Raw genomic sequence first — 24,198 nt, 5'->3', positions numbered from 1 at the left:
ATTTGGTGAATGGGAATAAGACATTTTTTTTTTTCAAAAAGTGTCTGTAGACGTTTTAAACGGTTTAGGTATCTAGGTAACTTCGGAGAATTTCCAATACATAGGTATGTACATACCTAAATCTAAGGTATTTCTTATTGTAAATAAATTTAGTCAAATAGGCAATGCTAGTTTTTGGCATATTACAAAGGACTTCAGCCGTGATTAAATCAAATCCAGAGACATTTTTAAGTTTAATTTTGTTTATATCTTTACCGACTTCTTCTAGAATAACTGAAATAATATATTCATCGTAGTCAGTATAGTTTCTAATAGGTTCTACTTCGACAGTGCCTTTATTAGGGCTAAAGTTGTTTTTCCATACTCAGCAAATATATTCGCTTTTTGCTCGCTTGTATATCCCAGTTTCTCTCATCAATTTTAACAGGAACGCTTGTTGAATTGGTCTATTGAAAAATTGAGTCGCTTGTACAAGGAATACTCGTGCATTTATCAACATCTCTAATACAAAATTTTGCGTTTTTTTAGCTAAACAACTACAACCAAATCCATTTCGACAGTTTTAGCATTTTTCGGGACTTATGACATTTTCGATGAGTATTTTGGGCTTAACGAATTTGCTTATCATTGAATAGAAACTGTTAGAAACAAAACAGGTAGTTTGGTATTGTAAAAAACGTCAAACTTTTTTATTTTTCTTGATTCTTGGATTAAGATAGATTGTTTTAGATTAGTTTTAATTTTTTTACGTGGTTTTTTTAGTTGCTAACTTTTCACTCTCAGCTGGCGATGAACGCAATACAATTTCAAGCCAATCACAAGCACAATATTTCTAAAGTACTTACAATTACGAGCATCCAAATTTCAATGTAAAACTTTTAAGTGCCTATATTAAAAGTTTTTCTTATAGTCAATGTTATCATCACCTGCGGTAGAACGCACCCATTTACAGATTCACACCTGGTTTAGCAGATATTCACATAAATGTGTTTTGCAGCGTAATTCATCGACGCCTACATCGCATACACATAAGCACATTTCAGATAATTTAAGTGTATCTTTATTCAAGTGACAGCGTGAAGGTGTGAAAATTATTTCGTGTATTCGATTAGTCCTTATGAGCACGCTCACAAAAGGTGTTGCCCAGTCGTGCGTACAAAATATTGTTGGGTATATATGCATAAATGCATGTACATACTTGTACCTATGTATACGCGTACCCGACAGGAAGTTCAGCTTGCACCTCAGTATAAAGTTTCATTTATTATAATATTTTCATGAGGTCCTAATTTTCCTACAGGGTAGTTGGTTGATGTTAATGTAACTAAATGGTTATACCCATCCACCCCATACATTTTCACTATAATGCACATGCACATACATACCTACGAGCATAAATATGCATGAAAACTTGTGCGATATATTTGAAGTTATTTGCCCATACCCTTCAATGAGCTTATTCAAGCGTAGAATTTGAACAAATCAACAATCAATAACAACAAACGATAAATGTTTGGTTGAATGAATGACGGGTTGAAAGGAATCGTAATCATAACCAGAAACATAGGTTTTTATGTAAACAACACGCAACATGCATATGGGTTGAACATTTGAAGTGAAAGGTTTAAAAATAGGTATAGTCACACTCGCATATATATATGTATGCATGCAGAACATTTGTGGAAAGAGGGTCTCTTCTTGATATGTTGATTGGCATTTAGCGGTAAAAAGAAAGTGAGCCTATTGACATGAGACATATCTAAGAGTTTTGGCTAATCAGATTGGTGTGTACTACATCGGGATAGTTTTTTGAAGATTTGAACATTTCAAGGGAACATTTAAAGGGAGATTCTAAAAAAGGCTACTTTTAGAAGACTTTTGATCGTGTTTCGCTATCGAGATTCGATACTTCAAATCGAAACTCTATAATAAATAGAAATAAATACATGCAGTGGTTTATAACCACAGTAATGGAGTCATCCCGGCGATCATACTTCGCTTCGACTTCTTTAACCTGATGCTGGAAAAGATCGTGCGAGCTGCAGAACTTAGCGCTCAGGCGATATCATCGGCCTTAACAACCGCGTTGTTAGTTCTGTCTTTTCCAAACTGGATAAAGAAGTAAAGCGAATGGGCCTGGTGATGACCGAGGATGATGGTGAAGTACCTTCTATCACACTCGCGCCAAAGAGTCGGCACACTTATGTTTCGGCACCCACGTCACTGTTCACAGTTATGATTTCGATGTTGTAAAAGAATTCGTTTATTTAGGAACCAGCATTAACACCAATAACAATGTCAGCCTTGAAATCCAACAGAGAATATCTCTTGCCAACAAGTGCTACTTTGGACTAAGTAGGCAATTGAGTAGTGAAGTCCTCTCTCGACGAACAAAACTACACTTTCATGACCGTCCCAATAGTTATCGTAGACACTTGGTCGATGGCAATATTCGACGAGGTGTCACTTGAAATGTTTGAGAGAAACATTCTTCGGAAGATTTTTGGACCTTTGCACGTTGATAACGCAAAATATCGCAAGCAATGGAATGATGAGCTGTATGAACTTTACGACGACATAAACATAGTGCAGTGAATAAAAATCCAGTGGCTTCGTTGGCTGGGCTGTGTCATCCGAATAGATGCAAACGCTCTGGTTTTGAAAGTATTGGATGCAGTACCAGCTGATAAGAACAGAGGAGGAGGATGATCTCCTCTGCGTTGGAAAGATCAGGTGGAGAAAGAATCGGCTTCACTTGGAGTTGCCAACTGGCGTCGGTTAGCATAAGAAAGAAACTACTGGCGCGCTTTTTTAAACTCGGCCATAATCACATAAACGATTATCGCGCCAATCAAGAAGAAGAAGTATCAAAAATCAGTATTGAAAATATTCCCCTTTACGATTTGGACTATGAACACGAACGTTTAGCGCTTACGTCCCTTCAAGGACAAAAGGTACTACAAGAAGTAATGCCTTGCATCGCAGTTGGGGGTTTTTAATTTAGGTGTGCAAACGGGATTAACGAATTGAAGAACCTTTCTCACGGAGCATATTACTTATGAAGTTTATCGATGTATTTATTTCCACAAAAAACGCCACCAGCGTCAACGTGCTGGAATGCCCTAGAAACGAATTATTACACCATTTGAAAAATACTCGAGCCAATCGGCTCCAATTTTGTACTAGCATCAAGTGAAGCTAAGTCCTTGTTCCCATGGCTTGCTAACGAAGAGTGAGCCGTCTTCTTTCAAATTCTAGTTACCATTCCATTAAAAGCCAAGTGCGCTGACTATTGCTAATCTCGAGATCAATTATCTTCGCTTCTTTATATAGTTTAGAAAAGGTTTAAGGAGGTGAATGGACTCGCTCTGGCATCAAAAGCCGCGGAGTGAAGCTTCCAAAGTTTCAGCGGGCAATTATGCTAACTCTTGAAATTTTTTATTATTTGCTTCCTAAAATGATCCAAATAAATTGATTTGTTCCGTACTTGATGTTTTGCTGCGCCTTAGCTGAGGAATGTTCAGAGCTGAGGATTCCTTGCGGTAACTCAGCCCATTTTTTCTATAATTTGGTCACAGCATAAGTCAAAATTTTACTCAAAACATTTTTCATATGTATCTACGAGTATTGGGCTTTCTTACGCGTTGACAAGTGCGTATATGTTTCAACACAGCATCTCCTATGGAGTTTCAGCTTCGCTGCATGCTGCCCACATAATTTTTAAACATCACAATGGAAAATAAAAACCAAAATTTTTACTTCAGTATCACACCACACTATACTACAACCCATACCGCCCTGTCTTGTTTTGTATTGTCGCTGCACGCTTGAGTGGCATCACAAAGGACATCATCAACGACATCACTGTCACACCACGTCACACCCATTCGTAACGCTAGCTTTCGCACGAGCAACATGTTGTTGCTATTGCTGTTGTTGCATGAAGTCGGCAGTGATTGCGCTTTTGGTTAACGGCTGTGTAGAGCCAGTCAGTCGTACGCGTGTTCTCGAAAAGTGACAACGAAAATAGAAAAACAAAAGCATTACCTTAGTGTTGTTTTTGGTGTTGGTGTTGGTGTCACAGTTGTGTTCCATCGCCTGCGGGTGTAATTTCTATAGCGCCTACTTTTGTCACTTTGGTTGCGGTGTTCTGCGTTCTGTGTTTTTTCGGCAACATACTACATCCATTGTTCTGCTGCTTGCTGTGCACATTGTTTGTGTTGTTGCACGTTTTTATTTCGCACTGTTGCGTTCTGGGACAATTTTAAATTGAATCGCTTCAGGCATTGTTTCATCGCTTTGTAATCACAATCTATTAAAAAAGTTCCTCAAGCCAACAACCTTCGATATGAATTTTGAGTGCTTTAGTTGTTCTTGTAATGCTTTGCAAAAGGGTATTTGATGCACAGATAGGTTTGTGTATTCATTTTCAATGATTGGTTTGTGGTTGATAATGTAAGTATGTATGTATATTAGCCCTAAGGTGACCCTTTAAGCTGTCAGTCATGATTTGGTGATGTTATGATCCTTCGAAGGACTTACTTCATAGGGTATTAAACTTAGAAGTGGGGTAATTTGTGAATGTGATTTTGGCTTGAGGCTTAAAAGAAGTTTAAATTTTTGCGGACCGATTTAGTTGTCTTAACTTATCACCCGATATATATATATATATATCAGTTCGGTGTTTAGCCGAGCTCCCGCCTCTATTTGTGGCGTGCGTCCTTATGTAGTTCCACAAATAGAGGAACCTACAGTTTTAATCCGACTCCGAATGACAAGTGGTTTTTTATCACAATCTGCCAAGTGGCGACCGCTATTAAAACCAAAATTTTTCTATCATAATGCTCGGAGTCTTGAATGCACATTTTCCGGAATGGTAGTTACGCACTAATCCATTCGGCTAAGGCTGTAATTCATATGATAAGCAAAAACGCAACTTGCTGCATACTTACAAGTGGGAGTGCATTTAAGCGGAAGTCGCTTAAACAAGGAGTTTGAGAGGAGAAAGATATTCGAAGGACTATTGGAAGTTATAGGTGAAAAAATGCCGGATGCTAACAAAAAATTCTGCAGCTAGCTAATATCTAAGCAATAATATTTTTCTGGTTATTTACTTAAAAAGTCAGAGCCAAGTTTTCAGAATATTAGTCTTATTAATGAAAGGCATGGATCTCTATCCGACAGCATCCGATGCTTCCAGAAGAACCTCCTGAACTTACTTACGCCTGTTCTCGCTCAGCACCTTGTCTTGTTCAAATATATCCATGGCATTTTTATTATTATTTCTGAGAAAAGATGGTGGTACATAGCTAGCATAGATGAAGTTGTCAGTTGCCACCAACGCAGTGTTACAGTCGATCAAAAATAGATACCCACTTTCACGTCATTTCAAGATAATTCGATGGTTTAACAAGTGGGCCCTACAGTATCCCTAATGAAGAAGATCTTTAAGGGAGCTTTTTCGTGTAATAAAATATTCCATCTCTGAATTTATGTATTTCGCTTAATTCATTTTCGTTTAATTTCGGTAGCTTTAGCTACTTATTTTTATTATTATTGGCGTGCTGTAATTCAAAATAATTTACATTACAAAATTAGGAACTTAGAACTCTACAAAACATTTCCAGCCCTCTCTATTATTAGCCATGTATCGTAATTCTCTAACGATTTGGATGTTTCATTGAACGTAGTTTTTGGATGTTTTCCACTCTCCGTACCGATCGGGTTATATTCCAAGGCCGAATGTGCAATGTTGTTTGCGTCCATTCTAAGCGTATGTCCGATCAACCCGCATTTCTTTCGCTTAATGTTGTTATCTTCTTGTTGTTTATTGATTTCCCATAGCCTTTGAATTTTAGCTATTTGACTATAACTACAATTCTGTTGTTTCAGTAACGCCGCTCAGTGTGTTTGATTTTTTCTATAAAAATAAAATAAAAACACATTTGTAAAAAATGGACTGGTATTATTATTATATTAGTATTTTAATTTATTTTGGCGGCCGCCGTAGCCGAATGGGTTGGTGCGTGATTACCATTCGGAATTCACGGAGAGAGCGTTGGTTCGAATCTCGGTGAAACCAAAATTAATAAAAACATTTTTCTAATAGCGGTCACCCCTCGGCAGGCAATGGCAAACCTCCGAGTGTATTTCTGCCATGAAAAAGCTCCTCATAAAAATATCTGCCGTTCGGCACACCACAAATAGGAGGAGGGGCTCGGCCAAACACCCAAAAGGGGTGTACGCGCCAATTATATATATATAAATATATATTTTAAATATATTCAGCCCTGGTAGCTAATGATGTAAAGACATTAATTTATAATTTAATAAATCAATAATAGTAATTATACAATATATTTCAAAACTGAAATTAAAATTTATTTACCTTTATTCAGGTATCGTCAGTTAAATACATTTTAAAGAAGAGTTTATTTAATTTATTCTACTGAAACACTTTAAGTGCACTTAACACTAAATAATAGACGAATTTTGTATTTATGGAACTTTTAATTTCTATGCACATTTTATTACCTATTTTCGTAATTCATTCATTTATATTGAACTTTTTTGTAAAATATAGTACATATTTGTTTTTTTCAGGCTACAGCTCAAATGCTTTAAGCAGCGTAGGCGTGAGCGTTGGAAAGTCCTCGCTTGATCCGCACTCACATCTCAGGCAGCCTGGTAAGTCGAAAACTATAACTTAAAGTTGCAAATATACATACATATATACACACTATATATTTGTATATATATTACAATAATATAAATATTATGAATATTTCTTTCCATTGATTTGCTGGAAAAGTATGACGAATGAAGCCACAATTTAAAATATTAAACTACCCTCAGAGAATAGTAAAGAAATGTATTCCGTTACAAGCAAACTCCTAATTTCGCTTTGATTCACATACGAGTGGCACTCAAGGGGAGAGAACAAAAAAAGAGCTTTAAAAATTCTTTAAAAGCGATACAAAACGAGTTAAATCCATTTGTGAAGCGTGTGTTTTCATCTCAGTGTGCGCCAAATCAAAGCGACATTGACATAGAGAAGTAATAAAAATAAAAAAAAATAAAAAGAAACAACAGGACGACAACGACACTCTACCATATTCGCATCAAAAGTAACTATTGTATGAATGTGTGCAATTGTGCGCAAGGTAAAACACTTCACTTTAAAGTGTGCCCAAATACTTGAAGAGTAAAAACCAAAACAGAAACAAAGCAACTTCACTGTGCGTGCTCTGAAAGCTGGCTGGCTGGTTGGCTGGCTGACTGCCATACGCGTAGTGGCGAATCAAACCTAAATTCGCCACTTCACATTCACTTGAAGTACAAATGGAAATGGAATGTATTTGAAAAAAAAAAATAAAAAAATAATAATAAAAAGTGGGGAGGGAAATAGAATAAAATAAAAGCGTCGCAGAGATTCCTAAATGAAACAATTGAAATACCATAAAGCATTCTCAATTAGTGTTGAAGCTGTGGTTTAGCTGTGAGAAATGAGGCGAGATGCTGAGCAAACATAAGTTTGCACAACACGCTGGTAATTCTGGGGTTGCTTGAAATCAGCGCTATAATCAATGAAAACAGGGGCGAATCTGTGAAATACTTGACATATATAGGAAATTGTCCAGGGCGGCATATTTTCAGTGGCAGCAAAATTTTTAACGATCTTCCGCTTGAGCGATTTTGGTCGAGTTTAACAAAGAACGAAAGTTGGATACAAATGGACCAAATGAGTCCAAGTCCTTCTCTTTCTGATCTTTCCAAGGAAAGGGAGGTTCTCCTCGACTTCTGCTTCCACCAGTATGTAGATACCGTCTTGGATACTTTCAAAGCTGGAGTTGAGTTAACTATGTTCCGAAAGTAAGTTTACGCGTGTTGATATAACCACAATTTCAATTTTGAATTTGTACTTTCGAAACGATGTTTAACTGTAGGTAGGTGAAATGGTTGAAGTACCACTCTGGCACTCACCAAGTAGCACTTTCAAAATACCCGGTAAGTTTGGAAGTTTTTAGTTTGGTAGCATTCAATAAGGTTAGGAAGGTAACCTTCTCTTTCAAGTCGGTCAGTCGTCTTACTCCACCAGGGAAGAAAGCCCATCTTTTTTTTATCAGTGGAGGAGTAGGAAAAAGGCTGCCTGTTCAACTTTTTATTGCACAGAGACCAGTCGGTTCTTTTAGGGTTCAACCTGTGATCCAAATAGGATTTTATCTGAGAAACCTTCCAATTATCAACCCTAATGGCTGACGAATCAGTCAAAATAGTGGTATCAAGAACCTCCTTCTAACCGCTTGATGTTTCCTATGCTGGAAACGTGGAAGTTTTGTCCTTGTTCCAAATAAGGAGATTACGGCTAATAATAAAATTAAAAAGGGACTCACCTCGATCATTTATCCCGCTACTTCCCCCGGGTGGTATCTTTATTAAATAAAGGTGAGTCCACACCCGTGGAAAACAATATCATACTCTACGACGTTTATGTTTTATCTGCATTATCTAAATTCCTTTTCGGATTTTCTTAAAAGGCGACAGTTTATTTATGCATTGCGTTTGACACTTTCCAGAGTAAGAAAAGAAGAAGAAACTTATCTGTCGCCTATCAAAAAATAAGTGGATGGATTATGTAAATAAACAGTTCGCATACAATTTTAATTTATTACTTACGCTTAAAAATATTAGTCTGCGCAGATTAGCTGAACGCGCGTCATATGAAAGTATAATTTTAGCTTGTGTTGATTTCTCACAAGGTAAAGCAAAAGTTTTCTTCAGCCTTTACTAAATTTGCATTGATTAAGTGAATTGTTTCATCTTTGTCTGTTCCAAGTGAAAAATGCGGCATCCGGATTTTGATTGGAGCTGATAGGAAGAAGGGAAAGATACCTGAGAAATATCCATTTCGATTGGAGGGGCAACGAAGATTTTTGAAAACTTTAAGAAAATTAAGGCTCAGTACGGAAGAGGTCCACAACTAAAAGGTGTAGAAAACCCTAAAATTTCATGGAGGGAGTTGATCGAAAGTTCGGATTTGGATGTGTCCGCCAGTACAGTGCAGAGAAAACTCCGAATATTTGGTTTAAAAACTATGTCGCAAAAAACGACTCCTGATTTCCTTTATGAATAGGAAAATGAGACTTCAGTTTGCGAAACAGAATATAAATATGACTACCGCTTTTTGGGACAAGGTGATTTGGTCTAATGAGTCTAAATTCGAGCTGAGGAACTCAAAAAACGTAAATGGGTGTGATGTAAACGTTCGGAAGGCATGAAATCAAAGTGCGTGCAATCAATGGTAAAGCATGGAGACGGGTCACTTATGGTTTGAGACTGTTTCTCAAAATTTGGTGTGGGTAATTTGTTACAATTCGACGGAAGAATGACAGCTGCTTATGTTGACGTTCACCACCAAAATTTTGCGCGGGAAAATGCATTTAGGGCCGTTTATCTTCCAACAAGACAACGACCCCAAACATACGTGCCGTCTTGTTACTTGTTATTTCGAAGAAAATGCCATCGAAAAGCTGAACTGGCTCGCTCAACCGTCAGATTTAAATCTGATTGAGCATTTGTGATCGATTTTGGGCTTCAAGATACCAAAAAGTAGCCGCAGAACATTGAAGTAATTCTTCTCAGAGATGAGGCACCAATGGGTTAATATTTCAACCGAAATTTTAGAAAACTTGAATCGAGGTAGTCCAAAACGTATATATGCAGTATTTCAGAGCAAAGGTGGGAATACAAACTACCAAATTAAGTTTTGCCAGTTTATACTTTCATTTGACGCCTTTTGTTTTAGAATCCTTATTTTTAAATTACAAAAGTAATATTTTTCGTTTGACCTATGGAAAAGGATATACTTTTATATTTTTGTTATTCAGACACTTATAGAAATGTGATAATATGGCGTGAATTAATATTCATTTATTTTAATAAATCGGCACTGGAATAACTACTGTGAAATTTATACATTCATTTGATGCCCGGTGATGCCCATACGTTCGTAACTATTTAAGCATTCAAATAAATTAATAAATGCGGTGACAGTTTCGAAGCTGTCTAACTTCCTTAATCCGCCCCTGTCTATGAAAGTGCAATCAAGTGAAGGTGAATACTCATACGTCGTCAGAGCTCGTCGCATAAGGCATGCTGATGAGTGCGAATGCGGTCTTTTGTGGTGACGTGCCTGCCAAAATTGACATCCAGTTGGATTATTTGTTGCAAATATGAATGAGAAAAAATTATATTCGAACGCGTTGAAATGTTCAGAAGACGAACGCGTGCCAAAGCTGCCAATATGACACATCCGTCAAAAGGTAGCAAGCCGATTGGAAAGTGGACAGTGGTGGTATAAAGGCGCATGTCGTAGAACAGAGCATTATTTTTTAAGCATCAAAAGGTGGACGTCAGAACAATGGGCCTTTCGCCAAGAATTGAATGGAGAAAAGTGGTTTGTCGACACAAGAATGCTTAAAAACAAAGCCTACATGGTTTTGTATGTGTGTATGGGATTTAGTACGCACGAGTAGACAGATATGCCAACAAGAACAAATAAGTAAATGCATTGTATATATTTTGGCAGGAAGTTAGATTGACAGACAGTCCATAATCAGTACGACGTACCGGCCAAAAGTGGTGCTGTGAGCGCTGGCTCCAAGCGCTTTTTTCTAAAATGCGAATAACAACAACAATTGGTAAATAATAAATGCGAAAAAACTCCACGCTTATCAAGGAAATGTAACCTTCCTGAAGCTGTTGCACTTCAACACATACACACACACAGTGTAAGTGTAAATAAGAATGTATATGCACATATTCATAAACTAAAAGCGGATAGCGGGCTGCCATTGCGTTTATTTTGCAAATGTATTAGATTTCCTGCATATTTGCGAAGAAGCCCCAGTATACCAAATATGTATGCACGCATGTATGTACGTGAACATCAGGATTATATTATACCAAAAAGCCTACGGCCGCTACATTAATGTAGCTTAATGAAGCCTTCGGACAACTCTCGTTGAATAAGTGCCTACTGAGTACTTAGAGTGGTTGTGACAGGATATGAAAAATATAAATACTACATTTCATAATACTTTAGGTTACAGTCGCATATTCGCCCATGTATATAAGTATGTATGCATGTATATGTCAACTATGTGTGTGTAAATATAAACGTGTGTGCGTACAGTATGCAACAATAGCCGTAATGTTCGTCAACATGCTAAAAACTTTCAAGCACCAGCACCAGCAATAGCTCGCCACTTCAGTTTTGGAACGCATAAATGTATTTCCAAAATGCATTTAAGCAACTGCCGAGTGTTGCGTGATATGCTAAACATACATACGTATGCATGTGAAGGTACTTTGTGCCCAGTTACCTGAGTACACTTATGCACGCGCCGAATGTTTGAGAGTATTTTTGTTTGTTTATTTAAATAAATCGGAAGCGCTTTCCACCCGCTCCGGAACAGCACTAAGTAATACATATTTTGTATTCCATTAAAAAGTAAGAATACATTTTTTTTAAGGGAAATGCAACAAATGAAAGCATATGCAAGTGTATTAGTGCCAGCATTAGTGTAAATCTTGCTCTGAAATCACAATTATTTATAAACTAGATACTTATGGAAAAAAAAATGTCCAGAAGCGAAAGGAATATTTAAAACATTAGAAATAGTCTGAGAGTGTCATAGAAAATCACTTAATTATCAATAATTTCAATCATTTGTTGCAAGAATATAGTTTATATTCTAACAAAAACAGTATAAATCGACGAAAATTCATCAAAGTTTAAATCATTTTAGCCAGACTTTCTAAACTATTTTGTGTTTTGGTATTCAGTTTTGAGGAGACCCTATGCCCCATGAGGGAGGACAGGAATTAAGGGAGATTCCGTTTTGAGGAATCTGTAAGATTTTACGCATAATAAGAAGCATCAACGTAATTTTTGTTCTTAACGCGTGCGAAATGAAATACAATTCGACTGATAGTCTAGGCCAAATGAGCACATACTTTTCCTTGCAAAAATGGTATTTTGCCATTTCTACCACCATTATGAATACATGAAATTCTTAAGAACAGGAGCATTTTCAATGTACACATCAGCATATGCAGCTAACACTTTCTTGGGCCTTGGTATTGGAAATACCGATTACTTTAGCAGCTGAATCAATATTTGGAATATTCAAGCACTATTTTGGAATTTATTCATTGCCTTTAATAATAGGATAACTCTTGTAGTCCATTTCATAAATGAAGGCAGAACTTGAAGTAAATAAATCCTGAGAAAGGGAAAGAGCTCATACTCAACTAGTACCGAATGCTTTTCAGCTACTACCATTTTCTTTGCTCACCTAATATTTCGTATATCTGTTCATATGCATTGGCTAATTTATGATATGATTTTGTTGATCAACCCCCAATTCCATTTTTTAAATCATCATGAGTTTTGCAGCTTCGTGCTTAGAGTACGTTTCCATCCAAATTTGACTTTTCCTTCATACAAATTTCCATTCTCGCAAGTCTTACATATTTTATAAATAAATCTGTTTTAGAAATCCGTTTGAGTAAAAATACCAATTAGTAAATAGTAAACATACATTTGGAGCTCTGCCATTGCCTGCCGAGGTGCGTTCACTATAGGAAAAATCGTTTTCTCTCATTTCAAGCCCTGGAGTGAATTATCTTCACAAAATGTGCAAATATATTTGTGCCAGTGTAGCTATCTAGGTGGAATATGAAAAAAAGTGAAGAAAATTGGTGTTGCTCTTTAACCTTGTCGCTATCCTTTCTTTTTTCTAAATGCTATCACAAAAGACAGGATTCGAAGCACATTTGTGGACAACAAACATCAAATTATAGCAACAGCTTTTTCTAATGGCGTTCGCCTCTCGGCAGACAACGGCAAACTTCCGATGGTATTTCTGCCATGAAAAATCTCCTTATAAAAAGCCATCTGCCATTCGAAGTCGTCATAAAAATGCAGGTCGCTCCTTTTATAGGACAAGTTCAAGCCGTACATCACATATTTGAGGAGAATCTCTTCCAAACACCTCACAAGAGATGGCGGATAGATAGATGTAATATATCTCCTTCTTCTTGGATGTTCGCGATTATATACCTATCATTTAAGGCATTAATAAAACTAAAAACGGTTTTGAATGCATGCATTCCACTACAATAGAAAATTTCTGAAATTTTAATGATTCTTAAGAGAGGGGAAAATACCAGTGGGACAGCCTCATATCGCGCAATCTTACTACTCGCACTGATGAGACAACTTTTTGAGAAACTAACTCATCTGTTTAGGTTCAGAGAAAAACATTCTACTATAGTTCAAGTTAGAATAGTATAGTAGTTCGAAGTAGCTCTGGTGAAAAATAACAACTTCTCCGCGATTTCCCTAGATGTAAATAAAGTTTGGCATGACGCACTGATCTACAAACTTAAGCTACTTCCGATGAAGTTTACTATATTACTGACCGCTTATGTCTACAATATGTGTACCAGCATTATGAAAATCAATGCCGGCGTACCTCAAGGCAGCATACTTGGGCCTATTCTGCACTTGTTGTATACTTCTGATTTGCCAGTCCCAGAATCCCAGAATAGCGACATATGCAGATGATAAAGGATGATCAGATTGGTTTTTTTGACAAATCGCGTGTGACTACTGTCAAACTAAATACATAATTTCTTTCAGTATTCATTGACATTTCATCATGGAAAGACTTACGGCTCCACAACGTTTACAAATCCTACAATTGTATTACGAAAATCGACGCTCTGTGAAAAGTCTTCATTGCGCGCTCAGGCCAATTTAGGTGTTCAGCGATGAGGCCCATTTTAGGCTTAATCGCCAATTGTAAATAAGTAAAATTACCGTATGTGGGCTAAAGAGCAACCCGAAGCCATTCAAGAACAGCCATTTCATCCACTGAAAACAACCGTTTGGGGCGACTTATGGGCAGGAGGAATCATCGGCCTATATTTCTTCAAAGACGAGACTGGCACCAATGTATCAGTGAATGGCGAACGCTATCACGCCATGATAAACGACTTAGCCAGAAATTGAAGCCCGGGAAACAATGGGTTTACTGCGTCTTCGTTACAGTGAGTAATTTATCTCTCGTCTCGGGCTAGTGGATTTATCACCAAGATCGTGTTATACCACACCTTTGGACTGTTATGTGTGATGGTATGTAATGTCCAAATGCTTTGTGGATAAACCAGCTTCGATTGAGGAAATTGACGAGATACTGGACGAGTCCTCCAGGGAGTTATTAGAAATTGGTGTTTACGGATGACCGAATTATGACGCAGTTGCAGCCAACAATTGAAAGGGATTATATATAAAAAATAAATGTTATGAATGGTTCAACATAAAAATAATGAAGATTACCCAATCAATTTGAATTATCATTATTCTATTTCAATTTAAAATCCGATACCACTAAATTGATCACACTTTACATGTGTCCTCGCTGTTAGCGAAAATGGGAATCTATTAACCAGAAATCTGTAGGCTTCGATTAACGAAGTAACAAATTGAACTAGAATATGGAAGATAAAATTTACTGATATTAAATTGGTAGAGGTAAATTTTACAAACAAAAAAACGATTTGCAAGCCAGTTCATATATTTTCGGTAATCACTCCGCATGCTGTTAAAACCAAAGTTGCTGGACTTCATTTAAAATACTTATTCAAAAAATTGTACCGGCTTATTAGCAGCACATCAAAGCTGCATATCCTAAATGAACTTTTAATCTATAATCACTTACTCAAGCTCAGCTGTAGGCATACACTGCGAAATATAATAATGAAATCATCCAGCGTTTTTAAATTAAAGTAATCCGGGAGATCGTATGGTACGTACGGAATGACGGAATGATACATATGTACGGAATGACGACCTACACAGTGACCTACAGTTGTGCATAGTCAAAGAACCGACAAATCTTTGCGCTGCTAAGCATGCCCAAAAAAACATAATATATATATAATAGGCCGGGTCGATTTGTGGGGAGGCAAAAAAATCGCCCATTGCTCTGTGAAAATCGTATTCTAGGGATCAAAATAAGAAACTTTGCCGAAGGAACCATACCTCTAAAACGAATTCTGATGTCCCCCAATTTGGGTCGAACTTTTTAGTTTCTTTTCTATAACTCACTTAAATTAATTTTTTCATTTACATATGTTCTGACTAAATAAATTTCTTGAGAGAAAAACTAGATATTATTATAATTAAATAATAAATATTATTACAAATAAATAAAAATAAAGAAAAAACATAGCCATTAGCTGATTTTTTCATGTAAAGGCCAAAAATGGGACATCCCCCAAATTGGGGGACATCAGAATTCGTTTTAGAGGTATGGTTCCTTCGGCAAAGTTTCTTATTTTGATCCCTAGAATACGATTTTCACAGAGCAATGAGCGATTTTTAAATCGACCCGCCCTAATATATAAGTATATATATTTCAGTGTCTAAATGTGCCTCTTTCCTTTCGGGATCATTTAAATTGTTCTAACCCAACCCATACTTATTTTATTGTATCTCATCGAAGCTGGGACTCACTGAATAGTAGTCACTCATAAATCAACTCTGCTGCGGCTTCACTTATTGAGCTTTATGTACTTTTATATATCTTACTAGCAAACCCGGCCCCCTTCGCTGGGCACACTAAAATAGAATAGATATGGTTTAGAACAGAAAATATATGCTTTTCATATTATTTATTTCTTTATTCTTTATTCAAGCGCTTTGGCATTAACAATATTTTTTGTTTTTCTATTTGTTTTTGAGTAAATATAAAATATAAATTGAAAATCAGGAAAAAAGAAGATTGTTTTTAAATTTCAAATCAACGCATATGATCATCCATGAATTTTTCGTTTCAATTTATATGTTTTATTAAGCATTGGAGCTTTTTTAACCATTATCCATTTATATTTTTCAAAAAAAAAAAACGAAAAAAATTTTTTTTCCACGAACACATAATTTCATTCGGATTTCACATTAAATTCTCAAATTTCGTAAGAAATTATTCACTGTTCCAAAATCCACTCCAAAAAAATTCACAAACAATTTTTACATGTTGCACTTACTTTTTCCTTATGGCATCCAAGTCAGAAAGAAATATTGACACATTGTAACTCACACTGTCAATTTGACAGTTCAGTTCCGCCCCAAGCGTTAAAAAAGTAAGCGACATTATGGCTGGTTCAAAAGAACGATGTACCCGTTGCCAGTGCTCCGAATTACAACCACATTTTACGAAACCCATTTTCAATACTTACTTAACAATGTGCGTAAGTTTGGTTTAATTCGGTGCAAAGACACGGCGGGTCCACGTTTTGGCATATATTTCGAGACCCTAGTCATCAATAGGTATGAAAATTACCCCGTATTAAAGCACTTATCAACAGCTTTCATTTGATACCCATATTGTACATATACAACCAAAGGTTACCCGGGTCCACGTTTTGACCTATATCTCGAGACCCCAGTCACAGAGCGGCATGAAAAATACTCTGGACTAAAGCATTCACCAACAGCTTCCATTTGATACCCATATTGTACATACACAACCAAAGGTTACTCGGGTCCACGTTTTGACCTATATCTCGAGACCCCAGTCACAGAGCGGCATGAAAAATACTCTGGACTAAAGCATTCACCAACAGCTTCCATTTGATACCCATATTGTACATACACATCCGACGGTTACCCGGGTCCACGTTTTGACCTATATCTCGAGACCTATTTCCAAAATAAAATATAATCCATGTTACTCGTGGATGATGTAGCTTTCGAATGGTGAAAGAATTTTTAAAATCGGTCCAATAGTTTTTGAGCCTATTCGTAACAAACAAACAAACAAAGTTTTCCTCTTTATAATATTAGTATAGATTAAAGATTTATTCCTTTGCTTATTTCTGTGTTGACTAAGCCGAGTCCTTGGCTTCATTAACATAATTTTTAATATAGTCTCTAATTTTTACTAACAAACATACGTATTTGGCTTAACTTCACTTAGTTATAAATATCCTGGTATATGAACAAAATATGCTAATTAAATGTTTACTATATTTATTTATTTAAATTTTTACAGATCCATATCAAATGTTTGGGCCAACCAGCAGCCGACTCGCCAGCTCTGGTAAGTTACTTAAACACATGTTCCAGGCGTCAGATATGCATACATACGTACATATGTACGTACTTCAGTAGCAAATATGTTTCTGCATTTAGCTGAATATTTTAATAGAGTATTGGTTCTAAATTCACAAAAGCATAAAGATGCAGGTGTTGAGATTAAATTGGCGCACGCACGCCAACAGCTTGAACACACTCCAAAGTGACAACTTAAATGTCAAGCGGCTGTCAAGTGTGCACGTGCACAACTTTCAAAAAATTTGGGCATTAACTTTGGTTGGTGCAAGGCATTACAAAACTTTCCACAGACTAGTACGTGTAGGTGCGAGATCTACGTATATGGGCGCGTGTGCTTGTAAGTTAGTAGAAAAGCTACTTAAAATTCACTTGCACCGTGTTATTAGGAAAATCGTGCAATATTGCTCATTTACATATGCACGTATGTATGTATATATGCAAATACAAATGCACATACATATTAATCAGGGCAAACAATTCAAACTGGAGTCATGTAACTCCCCAGCTGAATGAAAACTGTTTGGAAATAATAACTAGTGCAAATCCCGTTAAGTTGCAGCTAAAGTGAGTGTGTGATTTTTATCACTCAAAAGTCATTGTCTTTGACCAGCGCCCTTGTCTGTCTGCAGAAAAAGGGTTCCTTTAGAGCACCTATGAATTAATTATAGCTTGGTGTAGCTACAAATTACTTTAGCTACCCTTGCAGATCACGATCCAGTTTCGTATGTGTGCGGCGTGCATTTGTTGTGGCGCGCGCTGCTCAGACAAGGTGCTTCGTAAAATTACCCTCGTACTAGCCCTAACTGCGGTCTAACTGGCTATCCGCGGTTGGCGTACGTTCTCTAAGGGGTGTGCCCCGAATTGCCTCGCTTGTGTATGTGTCAAAATGATTTCTCGTCATTCCTTCGAAAGTGAAATTATCATATTTTTATTACACGTTTGTTTTTATTTTCTTTTTTGGTAAATCTGCCGCACGTGATCTAGAAATTTATCAGTTGACTTTGGTGAGAAACTTTTGAGCTCTTTACTTGCCCACGTCAACGGGTTTGCAGTATCACATGAAAGGGTTAAACGTGTACTAATGTATGTTGGGTGATATTTAATGAGTTCTTATATGGACATAGATGGTTCCATAATACTACATTGTTGCTGTCATTAATTATTATGGTTTTTTTTTTGCATTTCGACTTAAATAAAGAGTTAATGTTGCTCGCCTCTCTGTAGTTCATTAAAAATTCATAACGTATGCCTTTGAATTGAGAATATTACCACAATAATGATGAATTTTGGGTGTGACTCTTTTTATAGGTATGTGTAACATTAATTTTGCTTAAATGTTATGCAAAGATGTAATTTATTATATTTAACGGACATTTGGACCTTTCTTCTATATACAATTGGATGTTGAAGCCTGAACAAAAACAACTCTTAAATGCCAACCAAACCTTATAATTGCAATTTGTGTTTTTTTTTTAATTATATTTGAATACATTTAATGTAAAGGGAGTTATTTTAAGATGTGTAGAACTGTAAATGACAATGAAAGAAGGGACTGTGATATAACAATATTTTTAATTGTTTAATAGTTTCATGATATTAATAATGGAAAACCATTTCAGGCATATTTTCACCTCAGACATATTTGAGTTACAGCAACCAGCACACATTTTCCTCTAATTAGCTAATTTTTCGGGCATTTGAGGCTTTTTACACAGTGCGTAAAAAACCAATACAGCGGAATAAATTAATGGACATCATGCACACATAAAGTGAGCTTTACTCTGACTCAATTTTCTAAGCAAAAGTTATATTTTGTGTACACGAAAACTGCTCTACTCGTCCTTTTATATGTACTCGTATATGTTGATCCATGGAAGTTCCTTGAGATCAAGTACACATGATTAATTACTAAAAAATATATTTTATAAGCTCGTGTTAGAATTTGAGACTAATCTCTTTAGCCGTTTTCGAGTAATGTTGGCCTTGAAAACACCATTTTGAGAAAAATGCGTTTAAAATTTGAAAAGCACTTTACATAGGATAAAAACGCATTTTGAAATTTGCTTGTAACTTCGAACATATTCACCAGAACGATATTAAATTTTCTGTGTGTATTCCTAAATATATGTATATGTATATTAAGAGAATAAACTTAAAAAATTTTTGAAAATTCTAACTGTATATAACCCCTTAAGAGAGAAAGTCGCTTAGAACCGTAGGTTTCTCCATTTGTAGGGCACTATTAGGTCGGCGGCAGCCGTAGCCGAATGGATTGGTGCGTGACTACCATTCGGAATTCACAGAGAGAACGTTGGTTCGAATCTCGGTGAAACACCAAAATTAAGAAAAACATTTTTCTGATAGCGGTCGCCCCTCGGCAGGCAATGGCAAACCTTCGAGTGTATTTCTGCCATGAAAAAGCTCCTCATAAAAATATCTGCCGTTCGGAGTCGGCTTAAAACTGTAGGTCCCTCCATTTGTGGAATCACAGCTAAATTCATGCGGTCTCATTCGTATGTAGATGATGCCCAGGTTTATCGATCTTACAAGCTTAATAATATTTATAAATGATTGTGTTGTGAAAGTCAACCAAAACTTATGCCGCAATAACAAATGCGCAACCCTGAGAAGTCTCAAGTGCTTATTATCTACAGAAAGCCCCTCGACACTTCAGCTTTTCCAAAAATCTTACTTGGCGGCATTGCTATCAATTGTGTGTACGATTCAAAATCTTGGAATTATTTTCAAAGATTAATTTCGGGATAGTCACATAAATTAAGTCGTAGGTAAGTTGTACGGAATGCTTCGCGCGCTCTGGACTATGCAACACTTTATTCCTCTATGTAGTCGCATTTTAATTGTTAAGAATATGTTATGCCATGGTTATTGTATGGGTGTGAAATTTTTGTAAAGTGTGGTTATGCATGCAAACGTAAGCTTAATGTACTGTTTAATAATATTAATCGTTTATGGGTTCGCGATCAAGGCAAGATACCGCGGTTCTCATATTGCTGATACTGTCTCCTCCGTGTCCCTGGATAAGCTTCTTCAGTTCAGATTCCTCCTAATTTTGCATAAAATCTGTTACTCGAAAGTACCTGCGTACCTCGCCCTGGCCTTAGTAACTGCCACGAAATTTGTGAAAAATTCTAAACTTCTTGCTGTTCTCTTCCACAAAATTTAGCATCTATAAGTAACATGAGTGCATTTAGACGCGAAATTCAGAGGTCTTAGTGCTAAGACAGAGAATATTAACTAATAAGTATTCTTTCTGGTTTCTTTAAATGTTAACTTGATTTGTTTTTCATCGTAACTTAAAATACCGTAAAATTTAAATATGTAAATTTTATTATGAAAATTGTAAACTATTTTGACTAGCACCAATAATTATTAGGCTTAGCCCTGCTGTTTTAGCATGAAATCGCTAAATACAATAAATAAATAAATAAAACTTACTTTAAGTTAAGTTTTAAAAATAAATACCTGAAAACATTATATTTATGAAGATTTAGCACGAAAGCTGAGGCTACAGTGAATCACTTACACGAATTATTCAAACGCACATACTTACGTCGGCAACAAGCCCCTCCATGTGATCACTACCCATACATATGAGTTTTTGTTATAGCCTTTTACAAGGTGCATATGTATATACCTGGCCTGAAGTGTTCAACCAGACAAAAGTCACGATGTTCCGAGAGAGTTAACAAAAACTTTAAACTCAAGTATAAAAAAAGATTTCAAATGCTCCACTTCTATGCCGTTTTCGCCTATAGACGAAATGAAAAAATACGTCTGCATGTATGTATGAACTCGAATATATTTATAGGTAAGAAATAACCTGGCTGACTGCTTGGCATATGTTGACCTTATTTTGAATAACCTTTACAACCGTGAACCACAACTGTAAATGGTTGACCCGCCACCAGCCAACAGCGCAACAGCCATGCCGTCAAATATCCAGGCTGCCTGACTGCCTGCCTAAAATGTAGCTAAAAATCCATACTTTCTCCAAACGGAGTCATCGTAGAAAACGCCATTTTGGTATGTCTGTACAATCGTTGCCTTCGTCTCTTCTAAAAGCTAGCGGAATTAGCATAAAAATGCCCTATCGCGCCCACCATTTTCCGGCGCGACAGCCAAATTGTGCCCATGTACATATACACACATGGTTATATATATATGGGTGGGTCACTGTGGGGGAATATACATACTCGTATATACTATGTATGTATGCATGCATATACGTATGCCGTTCTAGCCTTGCATTTCGCTGGACCTGAAGATAGACTTGCCAGAACGCAAAAATGGCTGTCTGAGTGGCGGGTGGTCATGTCGCGCTTTCGTCTTTTATGTTGTTCGCATTCAATTTTCTTTCATGCCAGGGCAATTCGTGTTGTTTCTTCAAGTTGTCGTGATTTCTTGAAAAGTTACTTCCAGCAAAGAATTATATTACGAGTGCATGTATTTGTGTGCGCTTATTTTTTGCTGCCATTTTGCTTGATGTTGGCCTGCTCACAGGTTCTACATGCGCCTGTATAAATTTCTATGTACAATGTGCTTGTGTTTAGGTGTATGTGGTGGCTACTTTCTTTTGCTTTCTTTCGTTTTTAACTTGATTTAAGTTGTACTGCTGTTAAAGCATAGAAAAGAAAAACAATCATGAAAAAATATTGTGAAAACTCATTTTCAGCTCCGGTTTGACTGCCGTGCGCTTTCGTTCTGATGGTGGCAAAAATGCTGTTTTTGATTAATTATAGCTTCCTTTTTACACGGAACCGCTTTGTTACCGAAGGTCCGGTCCGGTTTGGCTCCATGCTTTCGGCGCTTGCTTAGAGCATACGGAGCCTTTTGGGTAAAGTTGTCCTGCTGCAACAACTTGGAATTCAACTTAAATGCACTTAAGCATGCAACATGAAAATTATTGCAACTTACTTTTGTTCAGATTTACTTGTGTGATATATGAAAGTTACTTTTTTTCATCCATTTTATTTTTCGCAAATATTTTGTATATAGCAGTGCAGTGTACAGTGCAGTGCACTAAGTGAATAAGTAAGATAAAGAAATTAGGGGCGTCACTGGTGGAGACATACATATGTACATTTTTAGTTAGCTTTTTTGATTGCGCTGCATTACTCGTTAAATTTAGGATTAATAAAAAGTGGTTGATAGTTTTGTACATAAAACTGAAATAAAATTACTTGGTTGAATTTGAATTTAACTCAATTGTCTTGCAGAGAAGAGAATAAATGAAATCCTACAAATGTATTTTTTATAGTTTTTTATTGCAACATAAACTGAGTGAAATGCTTTCAAGTAACGGGAAACCGCGAAAATGAGGGCTTAACTACTGTATACAATTCAAAATAACAACCTAGTTTTTCAGTTGTCCTAACATTCACTCAAACAAAGTTGTTGTCAGTATTTCTATTTAAAGTTTTGGCGCAGTCCGAAACTAAATTTTTTAAATCGGCCGAGCTCATGATGTGAATAAATTTTGACCGATTGACTTACGATTTTAAATGTGTGCTCATAATTTTATTCTGCAAAAAAGTAAGAACGGGAGACTCAGAGCACTGGGCATATGGATGGAGCGTCTTATTGTTTTGCCAGTATAAACAGAGCAGCAATAATAATCTGTCTGAAATCCATCATGAATCCTTTCCTCCTCAAAACACATGCGTGGAAGGGAATTTTTCAGTTTATATGGAAGATAGAAATCAAGCCCAATGCTTTGATAAATCGGACAGCAAAGATGATTTTCCTAAATATCTTGTCTTTCGAGAGCTACCTTTTACTGTTAGAAGAGATCGCGAACGGCATCACATATTACTGTGAATTTAGAATATGAATCTCAGAACCTACTCAACCATTTAGTCTTCCTCATTTATTAAAGACAGAAACAGAATCAGAGGGCTGACCTCTTTTTCGACTCGATCCTCGATTCAGCCCAAAGCCTGTCAATATAGTTTTCACTTACAGCAAAGTTCTCATATAAAAAACTGTTGGAAAATAAAATAAATGCTAAAAGTTAAGAATATGGACAACACCGTAGAACATTGTAATTATTTACGCCACGCTTTTCAAAGCATACACAATCATAAATCGCTTAATCATTTGGCAATTAGGTGCTTTCTAGCAACAACATAGAGCAATGAAAAGGACATAGCATTGAATATACACATAATAGAATACTGTTATTCCCTGTAGGGAAAATGTGAATTGTATTAGTAAAAACAGAAAAACGGAAGCTATTAACTAATTACTTAGGCCACGCTACCTGCAGACCTATTTTCGTTTTAAGAGTTATACATATATGTCTTTGAACACAAAAGTTGGGTCGAGGAATCTAAATTTATGGTTCATGGAAAATTTTTAATGTGAAAGCTGAGCAGTTCGCATTTTATATGGTATGAGTGCTGGGACTTTGTTATATTCTGGGTAATGAAATTGTAGACAAGATTGCAAGAAAACCTGCATCTACCATTTTCACTACATTGTAAGGGGTTCCTACACGCTCAGAATAGGCGATTCCTCCCTGAAGCCCGCCTATGGTTGAAACACTGTAGCATGTACTTACGTGCAACATATGAGGTCGGAATAGAGCAAGAGAAAATGACAGAGCTTCTTTTCATAGGCAAGAGATAAATAGCTATAACCGTGAGCAGGGCCGTAGAGAGCATATCCGGGCCCCGGGGGGAAATTTGCAAATGCGGGCCCTTTCCAATAATGTGTAATTCATATAAATACGTATAATCTCGAGTCCGGGCCGCTCTGAGAACTCCGGGCCCGGGGGAAAAAGTACAAAAAACTTTTTCTATCATTTTTTTCATGTACGGAGATACAAACCATGATAGGTGCACGGTGGATGCTATGACTGGGATAAAATCTAAACTTTTCAAAATTTATGCACTTCTGCAAAGCAATGTATTGCCATTACATGCCGAGTACCGACCGCTATTAGGAAACACTTTTCTTATCGTTTGATGTTTCAACCGAATGGTAGTCATGTA

At 36.6% G+C, this 24,198-nt stretch overlaps 1 protein-coding gene across 1 annotated transcript in view; it reads left to right on the top strand.

Moving 5' to 3' along the window:
- Positions 1 to 24,198, top strand: part of LOC129242921 (DNA-binding protein D-ETS-3-like) — a 66,829-nt gene that overhangs the window by 6,211 nt on the left and 36,420 nt on the right. Inside the window, exons 3-4 of the mRNA XM_054879855.1 lie at positions 6,604 to 6,687; positions 17,124 to 17,171. Coding sequence (XP_054735830.1) covers positions 6,604 to 6,687; positions 17,124 to 17,171 — 132 coding nt within the window. The remainder of the gene's footprint in view (positions 1 to 6,603; positions 6,688 to 17,123; positions 17,172 to 24,198) is intronic.

This window comes from Anastrepha obliqua, chromosome 3 (assembly GCF_027943255.1).
Source record: "Anastrepha obliqua isolate idAnaObli1 chromosome 3, idAnaObli1_1.0, whole genome shotgun sequence".
Lineage (NCBI taxonomy): Eukaryota > Metazoa > Arthropoda > Insecta > Diptera > Tephritidae > Anastrepha > Anastrepha obliqua.
The sequence above is the reverse complement of the archived record's forward strand: the minus strand, read 5'-3'. Positions and strand labels throughout refer to the sequence as shown.